Genomic DNA, 16,305 nt, shown 5'->3' on the forward strand with positions numbered 1-16,305 from the left:
AGCTCAAGGCAAGCGCTCTACCGCCTGAGCCACAGCGCCACTTCTGGTTTTCTAGTAGTTTATTGGAGATAAGAGTTTCATGGAGTTTTCTGCCTGGGCTGGCTTTGAACCGTGATCCTCATATCTCAGCCTCCTGAGTAGGTAGGATTACAGGCGTGAGCCACCAGGGCCTGGCTGAACAGATACTTTTAAAGGAAGTTTAAATGAACTAATATATGAAAAGTATTTCGAAACTGCCTGACACATAGTGTTCAATAATGTTGTTTATTACCAGGCTCCAGAACATGAAGCTCCTCCTGGACCAGGGTGAAAGGTTACGGCATGGATTGGAGACCCAGGTGAAGGAGCTACAGAACAAGCTAAAACAGGGCCAGAGCCCTGAGCCTGCTAAAGAGGTGCTTCTGAAGGTACAGTATGGGGTTGTATGCCCTAGTCTCAGCTTCCTTTCAACTGGGCCACTCTCATGTTTGCTATTCACATGTGCCCCAATGTAGTCTAGCTTATAACAGGTACTATTTCATGTGCTTTCAGGAAGACTCAAAGGCAGAGAGAGGTCTCATGGATATGTCTGGACAGGCTTCAAACCATGATCCTCAGCTAGGTTATAGGCTTGAGCTGCTGGCACCTAACTTCTTATTTTTACTTTTTCAGCTAAATGGATGAATTATTACTAAACAGATGGTTCCTAATATAGTCACCCCTTTTGATCTTTTCCTAGGACCTGGTAGAGACCCGGGAACTTCTAGAAGAAGTCTTAGAAGGGAAACAACGAGTAGAGGAGCAGTTGAGACTGCGAGAACGGGAGCTGACCGCCCTGAAGGGGGCTCTGAAGGAGGAGGTGGCTTCGAGGGACCAAGAGGTGGAACATGTCCGGCAGCAGTACCAAAGAGACACAGAGAAACTTCGCCGGAGCATGCAGGATGCATCCCAGGCATGTGACAAAAGCAGGGGCTGGGAGAGGAGGGAGCAGCCTTAAATTATGTTTCGACTTTTCATGGTTGCAACTAGGAACTCTCCTTAAAGGACATATGTGAGAAGTTGTGAAAATCATGTCCAGGAAATCTACATATTGGGGAAGGGAGAGAGAGAGAGAAGAGGAGAGGAAAGGAGAGAGGCGAGGGGAGAAAAGAGAGAGGAGAGAAGAGAGGAGGAACATAGACCAGAAGGTTAGGTGACTAAGTTGTTGTTGTTGTTGGTCGTGGGCCTGAACTCTGGGCCTGAGCGCTGTCCCTCAGCTCTTCCGCTCAAGGCTAGTGCTCTACCACTTGAGCTACAGCACCACTTCTGGTTTTCTGATGGTTTATTGGAGATAAGAGTTTCATGGACTTTCCTGCCTGGGCTGGCTTTGAACCGCGATCCTCAGATCTCAGCCTCCTGAGTAGCTAGGATTACAGGCGTGAGCCACCAGCACCTGGCTGTGACTAAGTTTTGTGGGGGGAAGTAACTAGGAGAGGCCTCCTATAGATGATTATGAAGGTGGACTCACTGGCATTGAACCAGGTACCTCCAGGGTTGTCAGAGTGCAGCCAGCATGGTGCCCTTTGAGCCTGACCTTCCCCTTGTGCACACTCTCAGATCACCTTGAAGTGAGCTCTGCCCTGAGCCTGAGCCTTCTGAGCCTGCCTTTCTTTTCCCTAGGACCATGCAGCACTGGAGGCTGAGAGGCAGAAGATGTCAACCCTGGTTCTAGAACTTCAGAGGGAGCTAGAAGAGACTTCAGAGGAAACAGGGCATTGGCAGAACATGTTTCAGAAGAACAAAGAAGAGCTGAGAGCCACCAAGCAAGAGTAAGAACTTCATCTTCTCCTGGGAGCACTTATCCATGACTCTTAGATCCTTCTACTTTTCTTTTTCTTTTGTTGAGATACTGTAGGATATTACACTTGTTAGACAGTCTACTTGAGTTATCTCTCCAACTCCCTTTTTCAAAAAAAGTTAATTTTATTTTAACTATTAAGGTGTTATACAGAGGGGCTACCATTTCATAAGTGAGGCAATAAGTACTATTTTATTTATCTATCTATCTATTTATTTATTTATTTATTGTCAGTTGTGTAGCTTGAACTCGGGGCCTGGACACTGTCCCTGAGCTCTTTTGCTCAAGGCTAGTGCTCTACCCCTTTGAGCCACAGTGCCACCTCCAGTTTTCTGATGGCTAATCAAAGATAAGAATCTTACAGGCTTGGAACCACAGTCCACAGATCTCAGCCTCCTAAATAGCTAGGATTACAGGTGTGAACCACCAGCATCTGGCCATTTCTTTTTATGGAACAATGTCATCCCTTCCTTTACTTCCCCCCAGTTTTCCCCCAGCCATCCCTCCCCACAAGTTACATAGGTAATTTTCCACATAGTGTATACTGCATAGCATGATTGCATTTATTCACTCTTCCTCCCTCCCTTACCCTCTCAGAAGAAAAAAAACCCAAAGCAAAGCACCAAACACTACCACATTAACAATAACAAAAACAAGAGCAAAACATGTTTCCATTTCTTGGTTCATTTCAATAAATAGTATTTGAAATGTTCAGAGGAGTTATACCTTTGTGTTCCTTCCCCAAGGGTGTCTTCCTTTAGTCTGATTCTTTGTGTGTGAATGCCTAGAGTCTGTATAAGTTATTATATTTTAGATCTAGCTTCCACATATGCTGCTCGTGTGTGTGTGTGTGTGTGTGTGTGTGTGTGTGTGTGTGTGTTGATTATTTTCAAGGAAGGGTTTTGCTTAATGGCAGGACCAGCCTATGCTTCAGTCTCCTACTTATGATTTCCTATGTCACTGAGTTTGACAAGCACACACCACCACATGCAGCCATTGGTTGAGATGGAATCACATAAACTTTTATGCCTTGGTTGAAAGTGAACTGGGATCCCCTATCTCCACCTCCCAGTTAGCTAGAATTCTAGCCAATCCTTTCTCTCTCTCTCTCTCTCTCTCTCTCTCTCTCTCTCTCTCTCTCTCTCTCTCTCTCTCTCTCTCTGCCAGTCCTGGGGTTTGACCTGGGCACTCTCCCTGAGCGTCTTTTTTTTGGGGGCGGGGGTCCGGTCGTGGGGAACTCTGGGCCTGGGCGCTGTCCCTCAGCTCTTCAGCTCAAGGCTAGCGCTCTACCACTTGAGCCACAGCACCACTTCTGGTTTTTTTCTTTTTGCTTATGTGGTGCTAAGGAATTGAACCCAGGGCCTCATGCATGCAAGGCAAGCGCTCTACCACTAAGCCACCTTCCCAGCTCAACTTGAGCGTCTTTTGTTCAAGGCTAGCACTCTACCACTTGAGCCACAGTGCCACTTCAGGCCTTTTCTGTTTTATTTGGTACTGAGGAATTGAACCCAGGGCTTCATGCATGCTAGGCAAGCACTCTACCATTAAGCTATGCTCTCAGCCCTTGCCAATCCTTTCTAACATGCTGTGTTCTTCCATTTCCTAAACTGCCTTTCTCCAAATCTACTTTCTTCCTTGAGAGTGGGAACTCAAGATGGTAGCCTCCAGAGAACTGGTTTACACTGTCAGACAGTGCAAGGCTAGAGTCCTAACCCTGTTTCCTTTTTTCTTTATTTTGCTGGGCTCAGACTCCTGCAGCTGCGCATGGAGAAGGAGGAGATAGAAGAGGAGCTTGGGGAGAAGATAGAGGTCTTACAAAGGAACTTGGATCAGTCTCGAGGTGGTGGTAGAGATGCTCAACAAGTTGAGGAACTCAAGAAGGTACCTGGCAGTTTGGGAACAGAATGGCAAGTCGGGGTGATAGATACTTGGGTGTCTTATCCACAGGGGTCCTCATGCTCACAGGGCCAGCTGCTGGTGCAGACCTTACTGCAGTATTCTCATTCCAGCACAATAGAACTGGTTTCCTCATTGGTTCTGGAGGTTTGTAGTGGAAAAGGCTCTCAGTAGCCAGGTTGGGGTAGAGCCAGAGGATGCTGGCAGCCTCCCAAGAGACCTCATGGGGTAGCAGCATTTAGGTGGATTTGTGAAAGTCCAAGGTCATTTTTATAGGCTCAGAAACTTAATTTGGTCAGCATAGCAAAAGCTGCTCTGTCCTTCTAGGGGCGGGGTGGGTGGATTCATTAGCTATGGTTATGATATTAACTACGGGATTTTTGTCTAGAATGCTGGTTTATTAATTTACAATGAGAAGTACGATCACGTGGACTGGAATGCTTCTATTGGCATGGCTAGCTGACCTACATGGGAAGCCAGACTGTAATCTGAAGGCTGTTGTAAAGTACACAGTCTAGTCATGGGGAAATAAAAGATCCCTCGCATTTAGTGTGTCCATCTCCCCAGTCTCCAAGACACATCCTTGCTGGTGGTTTGGTACCATCCAAAGTTCAGTCAGCTTCCCTTTTTGGTCTTTGTTTTCTTAGTCAATTCTATTTTTTTTTTTTAAAATCATACCTAGGGTGATGCTTCATGAGTCATAAATGAAAGGTCATAAAATTGATAGGAACATAATTTCTTGATATTCTTAGTGTTTCAGTTTATGAAGGATAAAAAGGCAATGGGTTTTTTTTTTTTTTTTTTTTTTTTGGGTCCGGTCATGGGGTCTGAACTCTAGGCCTGGGCACTGTCCCTCAGCTCTTCAGCTCAAGGCTAGCGCTCTACCACTTGAGCCACAGTGCCACTTCCGGCTTTTTTCTTTTTGCTTATGTGGTGGTGAGGAATTGAACCCAGGGCATCTGGCATGCAAGGCAAGTGCTCTACCAATGAGCACCTTCCCAGCCCCGGCAATGGGTTATTTTTTGGACAACTTGGATAACTTAGAAAATCCTTTCATTGGGACACTGGCATTTAAGGCTTCCTGAAGATGCATTTATCTCTAATTTCATGGATATACTGTCCTAGACAGGTAGTAGGCACTCCGTTTACAAATATTAGTCAATGCTTGTGTATTATATTTCTACCATAAAACTATCTAATGACAGTGAAAATAATGGTATTTTTATTTTTAACTTTTGTCATTGTAGGACTTGAACTCAGGGCCTGGGTGCTGTCCCTGAGCTCTTTTTTTCAAAGCTAGCACTCTGACTACTTTGAGCTACAGCTCCACTTCCAGTTTTTGAGTGGTTAGTTGGAGATAGGAGTCTCATAAGGACTTTTTTGTCCCAGCTGGCTTTGAACCGCAATCCTCAGATCTCAAACTCCTGAGTAGCTAGGATTACAGGTGTGAGTCACAGGCGCCTGGCCCATATATTATTATTTTGATATGGCTGTTGATGTGACAGGGTCATACCATGTAGCCTAAGCAGATCTGAAACTCTTCATCCTCTTCTGATCCTCATTAGTGCTGAGATTGCATGTATATACAACCATGCCTAGTTCTTACTTTTTATTTTTTTGGTAGTATAGGATTTGAACTCAGGGCCTAGTGCTTATTAGGCAACTATTCTACCACTTAAGCCATACCCTTACCTTTTTTTTCCTGCCTTAGTTTATATTTTATAGATAGCTAGTCTTGTCTAGTCTTGTTTTAGCTATAAGTTCATCTACTTGTCTACCTTTCTTTCTTCCTTCCTTTCTTTCTTTCTTTCTTCCTTCCTGTCTGTCTGTCTGTCTCTTTCTTTCTGTCTTTCTTTCTTTCATGCCAGTGCTGTAATTTGAACTCAGGGGCTTGTGCTCTCACTTGGCTTTTTCACTTAAGGCTGGCAGTCTACCACTTGAGCCACACCTCCTTTTCTTGCTTTTTTTTTTTCTTATCTGGACATAAGAGTCTCACAGATGTTTCTGCCTGGGCTGGCTTTGAACTGTGATCATCAGATCTCAGCCTCCTGAGAAGCTTACAAGCATGAGCCATTGGTGCCTAGCTCTACATAGAATTTCTTAATGATATATTTATTTTATTTTATTTTATTTTTTTGCCATTCCTGGGGCTTGAACTCAGGAAGGGTCTGGGCTCTGTTCCTGAGCTTCTCTGTGTTCAAGGCGAGCTCTCTACCACTTGAGCCACAGCGCTACTTTGCTCTTTTTCTGTGTATGTGGTACTGAGGAATACCCAGGGCTTTATGTGTGCTAGGCAAGCTCTCTACCACTAAACTACATTCCCAGCCCTGATGTTATATTTTATAAACTATGAAATTCCTCCTTTAAAAGTAGACAAGCCAGGCTGGGTGCTGGTGACTCATGCCTAATTCTAGCTACTAAGGAAGCTGAGATCTGAGGATCATGGTTCAAAGCCAGCCCAGGCAGGAAAGTCCACGAGACTCTTACCTCCAATAAACTACCAGAAAACCAGAAGTGGTGCTATGCTTCAGCTGGTAGAGTGCTTGCCTTGAACTGAAGAGCTGAGGGACAGTGCCCAGGCCCAGAGTTCAAACCCCATGACTGACCCCTCTCCCCACCCCAAAAAAAGGACAAGCCAGTTGTTTTCTTAGTGTATACACTCTTAAGTTGTGAAACTGCCACCACTATCTACTTATAAAATATTCTAATCACCCAAACCAGATATGCTATGACCATTAGTAGTCATTCGTTGAACCCACTGGCACCAGTAGTCAACCTGCTATCTCTCTGGATTTGCGTCTTCTGGCTATTTCATGCAATTGTAATCCTACAGTAAGACGTCTTTCATTTCTGGCTTTTTATTTTTATTTCTTATTTTTTACCTGACATCATGTTTTCAGGGCTCAACCATGTGGAAACAAATATCTTTTCCCTTTTCTAAGGATGCATAATGTTCTACTCTTTTTTTTTTTTGTCGGTCATGGGGCTTGAACTCTGGGCTTGGGCGCTGTCCTTGTGCTCTTCAGCTCAAGGCGAGCGCTCTACCACTTAAGCCACAGCGCCACTTCCGGTTTTCTAGCGGGTTTATTGGAGATAAGAGTCTCAGGAACTTTCCTGCCCCGGCTGGCTTTGAACTGCGATCCTCAGATCTCAGCCTCTTGAGTAGCTAGGATTACAGGCTTGAGCCACCGGCGCCCAGCTTTGTGTTCAACTTCTGGCTAAACTGCCAGCTTGCTTTCCAAAGTGTCTACATCATTTATGCCCTGATTCACAATGTGTGAGAATTTCACTTTTTCTACTTTCTAGAGTCTCATTCTTGCTGTGATGGTCTCCCCATCACCATTTTCCCTCCCATCTAGGAGCTGCACCAGACAAAGGAGGAGGTTAAGGAGCTCCAGGCAGAACTACAGAGCCAGGAGATGTCTGGGCGACACAGGGACCGGGAGCTGGAGAAGCAGCTGGTTGTCCTGAGGGTGGAGGCTGATCGAGGCCGAGAACTGGAACAGCAGAACCTCCAGCTGCAGAAAACCATCCAGCAACTGAGACTCGACTGTGAAGAGGCTTCTAAGGCAAGGGGAGTGGGCCCAGGGCTTAGGAGGTGGAGGCTGAGGTAGGGCTGAGAAGCCAGAGGGCATGGAAAGTTACCTATGATGGGTATGTACCAATCAGCCCTGTGGCTTTAGGTGTGTGGTGAAAAGCATGATTTGGCTGTGGAGGCTGCTGTACCTGGTGATACCTATTGCCTCTGTGTAGGGGTGAGATTCTCAGTGGAGCCCCTGGCTGGGGCTATCCTTCTCTAATTAAACCTGGCTCTGGTGAGCTCTGAAGGCCTCCTGGTCTGAGCCGCTGCTCCCAACTGCCCGCAGGCCAAGCTGGCCGCCAAGGCAGAGGCTGAAATGTTGGGGCAGCGACGGGCGGCAGTGGAGACCACGCTTCGGGAGACCCAGGAGGAAAATGATGAATTCCGACGACACATCCTGGGTCTGGAGCAGCAGCTAAAGGAGTCAAGAGGCCTGGCGGAGGGTGGGGAAGTGGTGGAGGCTCGACTTCGGGAGAAGGTGCAGCGGCTGGAGGTCAGTGCATCTGCCCCTGGGGTTGGCCTCCCTGCAGGCCTCGCTACCTGTAGCCTTGGCCAAGTTAACTCCTTTGCTAAACAGTCAGCCATCAGTTCTGTGTTTCTTTTTCTTTTGCCTTCCAAATCCTCTGTTAACCTTGGGTTTATTTCCTGGAGTGCACTTTGGTGTGAATGTTTTAGACTTTACACTAGTATTTTTGTCTCCTATGTCCCACCCCTTGCTTGCTCTCCAAGGTCTTAGTGTCTTTTGCTGATTCCTCTGAGTCTTATTTTCAGTGCTCACTTTTGAATAAATACCTTCTTCCCCACCCTCCCATTTATCTACCTCCAAATGCCTTAAGCCCAAGCTTTGCCTTTGACCAGCTCCCTCACATCTCCCTTCTCTCCTCTCCCCTCTCCCAGGCAGAGAAACAACGGCTACAAGAGGCACTAAATGTATCCCAGGAGGAGGAGGGGAGTCTGGCAGCTTCTAAGCGCGCACTGGAGATCCGACTAGATGAGGCCCAGCGGGGGCTGTTGCGCATGGGGCAGGAACAGCAAGCCCTGAACCGGGCCCTGGAGGAAGAAGGGAAGCAGCGGGAGGCACTTCGCAGGAGCAAGGCAGAGTTGGAGGAGCAGAAGCGTTTGCTAGACAGGACTGTGGACAGACTCAACAAAGAGGTGGGCCTGGGAGTCTCAGGCCTTTATAAAAACTCACACAGAAGCTGGCCTGTGGGCTGGATTTGGGCTGGGGTCAGGATGTGTACTATGTGCTCTTCTCAAGTACAAAATGGGCAAGACCACGGTCTAACCTTCCTAAAGTATGTCCTTACCTCCCCTCTGTGTTCTTGGTCCCTTTGTTCGTGTGTGTGTGTCTGTGTGTCTGTGTGTCTGTGTATGCTGATACTGGTGCTTGAACTCAGGGCCTGGTACTGTCCCTTAGCCTTTTCACTCAAGGCTGGTCTTCTACTACTTGAGCCTCTTCTGCCCTTTTGATGACTAATTGTAGATAAGAGTCTCATGGACTTCCCAGTCCCAGCTGGTTTCAAACCACAATTCCCTCCTATCAGCTTCCTGAATAGCTAGGATTACAGACATGAACCACCAGTGCCCAGCCCATTCGATTTCTTTATGGCCTTCATTCTTGCAGAATAGTCCTGGGATTCCTTTTTAAAAGTCTATAAGACCTATACAGAAAAATCTTCTCTTTAGAAGAGTTTTAAATTGAAAGGAGGGCAAGGAGAAAGAGGGATAAAGGAATCAGTTGCCTTTTGCTGGCAAGGTTCTCCTAATTTTTTACCTTATAAAACCAAACACCCAATGTTTATGTTATTACTTATCAGTTCAGAAAAAAGTACATATTTTGTCATCTCTGAAATTGGATTGTATCTGAAAATTGATGGTATGCCATAGTTCAGTTGTCAGAGGATTTTTTCTTAGTGGTACGGCTGAAAGTCATTGGCACCTTGGGTTTGCTGGAGTATAGTCATTGAAGGTTTACTTTATAACAGACACTGTTGAATTATTCTATCCAGCTAATACAATTCTCATAACAACTGGCTATTGTAGATACTATTACTGTCATCCTATTTTATAGATTGGGATTGAGACCCAGTGTTAGTAAATATCTTGGCATTGGGTCAGTAGTAAGTGCCAGGATTTGAGCCCAGAATTTACATATAAGTACTAGCCAAACTAGGAAACCAGGCCTGGAAAGAGCAAAAGAGGGTTTTCTGGCAGGACAGAGGCTTCTGGGAGAGCCTTAGGACCTGGACCTAGAGAAGGGACAGAACATCTGTTAAAGATTGTTAAAAAAAAAAAACAGCTGAATGCTGTTGGGTCACTCCTGTAATCCTAGCTACTCAGGAGGAGGCTGAGATCTGAGGATCACAATTCAAAGCCAGCCCAGGCAGGGAAGTCCATGAGACTCTTATCTTCAATTAATCATACAAAAAAAAAAAAAAAAAAAAAAAGCAAGCCAGAAGGAGCTCAGGGACAGTGTACAGGCCCAGAGTTCAAGCCCCACGACTGGCAAAAAAAAAAAAAAATGCTGAAAACTTTTTTTCCTGCACTTTAGCTGGAGCAGATTGGGGATGACTCTAAACAAGCCCTGCAGCAGCTTCAGACCCAGATGGAAGATTACAAGGAAAAGGCCCGGCGGGAAGTGGCAGATGCCCAGCGCCAAGCCAAAGACTGGGCTAGTGAGGCTGAAAAGAACTCTGGGGGACTGAGCCGGCTACAAGATGAGGTAGGAGTCTAGATGGCAAGAGGATAAGAGCCATCCAGGAGTCTTGAATTTGAAGATCTTTGCCTGTTAACTGAGCCTCTGGCCTGGCATCCTGAGGCCTGGACTTAGGTATAAATATTTACAGTGACATACTAAGGTGGGGGAGGGGAAGGGAAGCACCTGTCCCCCATATAGACAACAGAGAGTGTAATGTCTGTAGAGCAGTGGCTTTTAAACTCTGTTGCAAATTAGAGTCAGCTGCGGAGGTCTGGCAAAGTCTCAGGGTCCCCAAAATGTATTCCATATTACTTAGTCATTCATCTCTAGTGGTGACACCCAGGATCAGAAATTTTAAAACCTCCTCAACTAGCTAGGCACAGTGACATTGATCTGTAAGAATAGAGCTATTTGGATGGCTGGGGCAGGAGAATCACTTGATTCTTGTTTTTGTTTTTGGCTTGAAATTAGGATCTAGGCACTGACCTTTAGCTTTTTTATTCAAGGCTAGTACTCTTACTACTTAAGCCGCAGCTGGACTTTTGGCTTTTTGCTGGTTAAGGAGATAAACACCTCATGCATTTTCCTGCCCAGGTTGGTTTTGAACCATGATCCTCAGATCTCAGCCTCCTGAGTAGCTAGGATTACAGGCATGAGCCACTGGTGCCCAGAAATTGTTTGAGGTTTTACCAACAGCCTGGGCAACACAGACCACTTACAAAGAAAACCTCCAGCCAGGTGCGGGTGGCTCATGCCTGTAATCCTAGCTACTCAGGAGGCTGAGATCTGAGGATAGCGGTTCAAAGCCAGCCCGGGCAAGAAAATCCGTGAGACTCTGATCTCCAATAAACCACTAGAAAATCGGAAGTGGTGCTGTGGCTCAAGTGGTAGAGCGCTCGCCTTGAGCTGAAGAGTGCAGAGACAGTGCCCAAGCCCAGAGTTCAAACCCCACAACCGACCAAAAAAAAAAAAAAAAAAAAAGAAAACCTCAAATGACTTAAGAAAGTTTTAAGACAAAAGGGAGTAAAAATCAGTCACAGTATCACTCTGAGAGAGCAGTTCTAAAGAATGTCAGTGGCTGGAGCTGGTAGCTGATGCCTATAATCCTAGCTATTCAGGAGGTTGAGATCTGAGCATGGTTTGAAGCCAGACCAAGCAGGAAAGTCCATAAGACTCTTACTTCCAATGAACCACCAGAAAGCCAGAAGTATTGCTGTGGCTCAAAGTGGTAGAGGCCTAGCCTTAAGCATAAAGACCTCAGGAATAGTGCCCAGGCCCTGAGTTCAAGCCCCACAACCACCACCACCAACAACAAAAAGAATGTCAGTTATAGGATACTTCTCCTGGCAATGCATAGTATCCTACTCTTCACCTCCGCACCTTATACTACTCTGAGCCACGGCATGTTTTCCTCTTGTCCAGACCCAGAGACTGCGGCATGCCCTGCAAACATCTCAGGCAGAACGGGACACAGCCCGGCTGGACAGAGAGCTGATGGCCCAGCGATTGCAGGGGCTGGAGCAAGAAGCAGAGAACAGGAAGCGCTCCCAGGATGATAAGATTCGGCAACTGAAGAGCCTCGAGGTGAGAACACTGTGGGTGGTTTTTGGGGAATGAGTCTGGGCCTGGGTCCTGGCACAGGTGGCATGTCTGTAGGGAAAGGAACCAAGCTTCTTCTTCTTCTTCTTTTTTTTTTTTTTGGTCAGTCGTGGGGCTTGAACTCTGGGCCTGGGCGCTGTCCCTACTCTCTCCAGCTCAAGGCAAGCGCTCTACCGCTTGAGCTACAGCACCACTTTCAGTTTTCTAGTGGTTTATTGGAGATCAGAATCTCATGGACTTTTCTGCCTGGGCTGGCTTTGAACCATGATCCTCAGATCTCAGCTTCCTGAGTAGCTAGGATTATAGGCATGAGCCACCAGTGCCTGGCTGCAAGTCCGTAGTTTTTGAGCCTCTTCATGGTACTTCCTAGCTGAAATGTATTCCCTCAATCTGCACTCTGGTGCTTCTATGTCTGAGTCTTTCCATCTTGTTCTCAGTTTAGGAAGTTGGGTTTCTTTCTTAGTTTTCCCTTTGGGGAATTTGAATCCCCCAGTGAGGAATGGATTCTGAGGTTTCCCTCATGCATGACCATGCATGAACACATCAAGTCCCACTCCATCTCCTGATATCACACCTGGCCAGCAGAGGGCGCTGGCTCCATGGTGCTTCTGGTAGGGATGGGAACCAAAAAGTTCCTGGAACATATAAGAGAGAAAATTCTTTTTTTTTTTGGGTCCGGTCGTGGGGCCTGAACTCTGGGCCTGGGCGCTGTCCCTGAGCCCTTCAGCTCAAGGCTAGCACTCTACCACTTGAGCCACAGCGCCACTTCCGGTTTTTTTCTTTTTGCTTATGTGGTGCTGAGGAATCGAACCCAGGGCCTCAGGCATGCAAGGCAAGCGCTCTACCACTGAGCCACCTTCCCAGCCCAAGAGAGGAAATTCTATGGAGTTTGAGAAAGTACTGCTCTGAATTTGGCGATCCAGAATTTGGGGAAGAATTTTATCCGTCTGCCATAGGAAAAAGTCTCCAGGCTGGAAGCAGAGTTAGATGAAGAGAAGAACACTGTGGAGCTGCTAACGGACCGGGTGAATCGTAGTCGGGACCAGGTGAGCCTTCTTTACCTTTCATCATATCTGCCCTGTGTAATGTATAGGCCCCCTTGAAGACAATTCTTCCCTCCCATCTGTTGTGATCTGGAGAATTCTAGATGCAGAATCTGTACACAGCTGAGTCCACTTTAAGGTCTCTTGTACTTCTGGAAGAATTGGAAGGTTTCTTGAGGTGGAAAGAGGCCAAGAATTTAAGTGGAAGAAGGAGTGGCCTGGGTTATTTTGACCTGAGTCAGAGTTGTTTTGGTTCAAGAGGGCTGCTGGTTGCTGGTAGAAGAAACAGTTTCAGTCCCATGGCTCCTTCCATTTATAGATAACCATTTCTTAGTTGCCTGGGATTTTTTTTTTTTAATTTTTTTTTTTGGTCGGTCCTGGGGCTTGAACTCTGGGCCTGGGCGCTGTCCCTCAGCTCTTCAGCTCAAGGCGAGCGCTCTACCACTTGAGCTACAGCGCCACTTCCGGTTTTCTGGTGGTTTATTCGAGATAGGAGACTCACAGTCTCTCCTGCCCGGGCTGGCTTTGAACCTTGATCCTCAGATCTCAGCCTCCTGAGTAGCTAGGATTACAGGCGTGAGCCACCAGCGTTGCCTGGGAATTTTTAAGATTGTGTTCAGAGATCGATTTCCAGGAGCCTGTCCTACTTGATTCAGCTTGCTGGTTCACCTCAGACCTCTGCCAGGTCTAGCTCCTTCTTATATTTCCACTAGATGGATCAGCTGAGGACAGAGCTCATGCAGGAGAGGTCTACTCGGCAAGACTTGGAATGTGACAAAATCTCCTTGGAGAGACAGGTGAAAGGAAGGGGAATCTTGAAGGTGGACCCCAGATGGTGAGTAGAAGACCTACTGGAATGCTAACCATGGAAGCTTTCTATCTCAGAACAAGGACTTGAAGACCCGGTTGGCCAGCACAGAAGGCTTCCAGAAGCCCAATGCCAATCTCTCTCAGCTTGAATCTCAGAATCAGTTGTTGCAAGAGAAGCTACAAGCTGAAGAGAGGTAATTAGAGCTTCTTCTCTACTTCCCTTCTTCCCTCTCAGTTTTATTCCTTCTGCCTTATAATCTAGCCAACCTGGCTTCATCTTCAGGGAGTCTTTTTTTCTTCTGATTCAGAGCAGAGAGTTGCAGAAACTCTGAGATGTGAATTCTTTCTCTCTGGTTCTTTAGATTTTCCATGGATGCTTCCTAATATACCAATGGAGCTCATGACTGAGAAAATGCTTAAGAGGCAGTAAGGGACCAAGTAAAGTTTCTTTCTTTTTCACTCTGTTAGGGAGAAAACAGTTCTACAGTCCACCAACCGAAAACTGGAGAGGAGAGTTAAAGAGTTGACAATCCAAATTGATGATGAGCGGCAGCATGTCAATGACCAGAAAGATCAGGTGAGGCCAAGCAATTGCAGCACAGGTATGTATTATGCATTTCCCTGAAGATCATAGAAGACCTGGATCTCTCATAGGTCTTCCAAACTTTGGATTTCCTTATAGAAGGTCAAAGCTTGGATTGAAGGGACTAGAAGAGTCATAGCTTATATATTGGGTACTAGTTTCTCTAAGTGTTATATCTGAATTCATTTAATTTCCAAAACAACCTTCCGAAGCAAGGAAATTTGCTCATAGTCACAAATTTTTTTCCAGGGGCAATTATCCTTTTTCATAATTGTTACAGGTGAGGTCCCAGGTAGTGGTAGCAGTTGCTTTTCTAATGTGGGCACTTGGTATCCTTCTTAGTTAAGCCTGAGGGTGAAGGCTTTGAAGCGGCAGGTGGATGAAGCAGAAGAGGAAATTGAGCGACTGGATGGTTTGAGGAAGAAGGCACAGCGTGAGCTGGAGGAGCAGCAGGAGGTCAATGAACAGCTCCATACTCGGATCAAATCCCTGGAAAAGGACTCCTGGTATGGATTGCCCCTCTGTGCTTTGCTCTATGAGATCAATAGAACAGGAAATGAATGGTGCTTCCTGAGCTGGAGAAGGAGGAGATTCTCTAAGATGTTATTCTCCTTGGATTCATTGCATGTGCATGTGTGGTCATACCTTCCAGCCTGGTAGCCAGTATGATTATTTCTTAGTATCTCAGCCGCCATCCTCTACCTCATCTCTCTAGATCTCTGATTGGTGGGGTAATCTTGTGAATGGCCTTAGGCCCTAGAAGAATTAATTCCTTAGTATGAATCTATTCTCAATCTATTCCCCCTCACTTACCAGTATTTTCTCTGACTCAGGCGCAAAACTTCCCGCTCAGTGGCTGAGTCAGCCCTCAAGCACGAGGGACTGAGCTCTGATGAGGAATTTGACAGCGTCTACGACCCTTCATCCATCGCATCATTGCTTACAGAGAGCAACCTGCAGACCAGCTCCTGTTAACTTGTAGTCTTCAGAGGTCCAGAATCAGTCTTGAAGCCTATCCAGACAGCCCTACTCTGCCTTACTTTGGTCTGATTGCCATGGATTCCTCTTTCCTGTGGGTGATCCTGTTATTCAGACCTAAAACAGGGGGGGATCTGGGTGAAGTTGATGGATGGACTTGGCCTTTCCAGTGGAGGAGTAGGTATTTTAGGCCTGCTGAGCTCTTCCTGTTGATGCTGACTCCTTCTTCATCTCCCTTATTGTGGAAGAATGGGCAACAGCAGATTGAGGAGGACTGTGAAGGATAAAAGAAGATGGAAATTGCCATGTATATAAAGCTTTATTTCTTTAGCCCTTAATCCTACAGCTCAGGGAAATACCCAATGCTCTTCTGCTCCTTGGATTCCCACAATTTATTTTCCTTCCATTCTGGAGCAAGGTAAAGGGAATGTTATGGGTAATGAACACGCAGGCGTGGTTCTACCCACTTCTTATATGCTTCTCTTTGCACAGTCATGGGGGCCCATATGGTAGTCCCTACACATCTCCAGTCCCTACATTTTTGTCTTCTCTAAGCCAGTGGGACCAGGGGACCCTGCATCCTCTCCCTTTCCCATCTTGCTTCTTTCCTTTCAGTGCCTTAGCCAGGGTGAGGAGATAAGGATGCTCTTCTTGCCTTTTATACCTACACATTCATACCTCTCCAAAGATCAGCCTTCCCCCAACTGGGGTCCTCAGCCTGCCCTACTTCCCCAGTGTCTGGTCCAGAGACTATTCTGCCAAGGGGCTCCTGGGAGGGGGACTTTGGTAGAGCCATGGTAAGGTGGTTCTGCTCAGAGTTTCCGTTTTTCCTTTTGTTACTCTGGATGTGGGTTATAAGGAACTGCACCTGGGAACTCTAACAACTGTCTATACAGGTTTCAAAAGCCAAGGACTCAGTCTTTATAGTCTTCCTTCTGGCTTCTCTGACCAGATGTACCTAGCCTCAGTAGAAAACCAATGGAGCCTCCTTTTCTCAGGAATGGGTCCCAACTCAGGGCTTTGCCTAGAGTTGGAGCTGCCTCTGCAGAAATAGGAAGAGGCAATGGAGAATTTACTTCTTCTTGGATTTTAGGGCAAGTTAGGTCCGGAGGAGGGGTTAAGGGGGAATTATTAACCATGTGTGTCCCAAGAAAGTTCTGTAGGGAACCTGCAGAAGAAGGCTCTTCTCACCAATGATTTGTAATTTCATGATTAAAAAAGAAAACCTATATTTCACAAATCAGGCATTTTCTCCCATCTAATCCAGCCTTGGTTTAAATTAAATATTAAAATTATATACCA

General features: G+C 46.3%; 1 protein-coding gene across 1 annotated transcript in view; it reads left to right on the top strand.

The window, feature by feature from the left end:
* The window catches only part of LOC138827511 (cingulin-like), a 28,866-nt gene extending 12,561 nt beyond the window's left edge, over positions 1–16,305 (top strand). Inside the window, exons 7-21 of the mRNA XM_070023094.1 lie at positions 275–407; positions 719–931; positions 1,639–1,787; positions 3,565–3,697; positions 7,072–7,281; positions 7,579–7,785; positions 8,190–8,447; positions 9,844–10,014; positions 11,413–11,574; positions 12,546–12,635; positions 13,346–13,429; positions 13,518–13,636; positions 13,911–14,019; positions 14,368–14,531; positions 14,859–16,305. Coding sequence (XP_069879195.1) covers positions 275–407; positions 719–931; positions 1,639–1,787; positions 3,565–3,697; positions 7,072–7,281; positions 7,579–7,785; positions 8,190–8,447; positions 9,844–10,014; positions 11,413–11,574; positions 12,546–12,635; positions 13,346–13,429; positions 13,518–13,636; positions 13,911–14,019; positions 14,368–14,531; positions 14,859–15,000 — 2,344 coding nt within the window. The 3' untranslated portion in view covers positions 15,001–16,305. The remainder of the gene's footprint in view (positions 1–274; positions 408–718; positions 932–1,638; positions 1,788–3,564; positions 3,698–7,071; positions 7,282–7,578; positions 7,786–8,189; positions 8,448–9,843; positions 10,015–11,412; positions 11,575–12,545; positions 12,636–13,345; positions 13,430–13,517; positions 13,637–13,910; positions 14,020–14,367; positions 14,532–14,858) is intronic.

The sequence above is a fragment of the Dipodomys merriami genome, unplaced genomic scaffold (genome assembly GCF_024711535.1).
Source record: "Dipodomys merriami isolate MVZ:Mamm:240054 unplaced genomic scaffold, mDipMer1.0.p SCAF_156, whole genome shotgun sequence".
In the NCBI taxonomy this organism is placed as follows: domain Eukaryota; kingdom Metazoa; phylum Chordata; class Mammalia; order Rodentia; family Heteromyidae; genus Dipodomys; species Dipodomys merriami.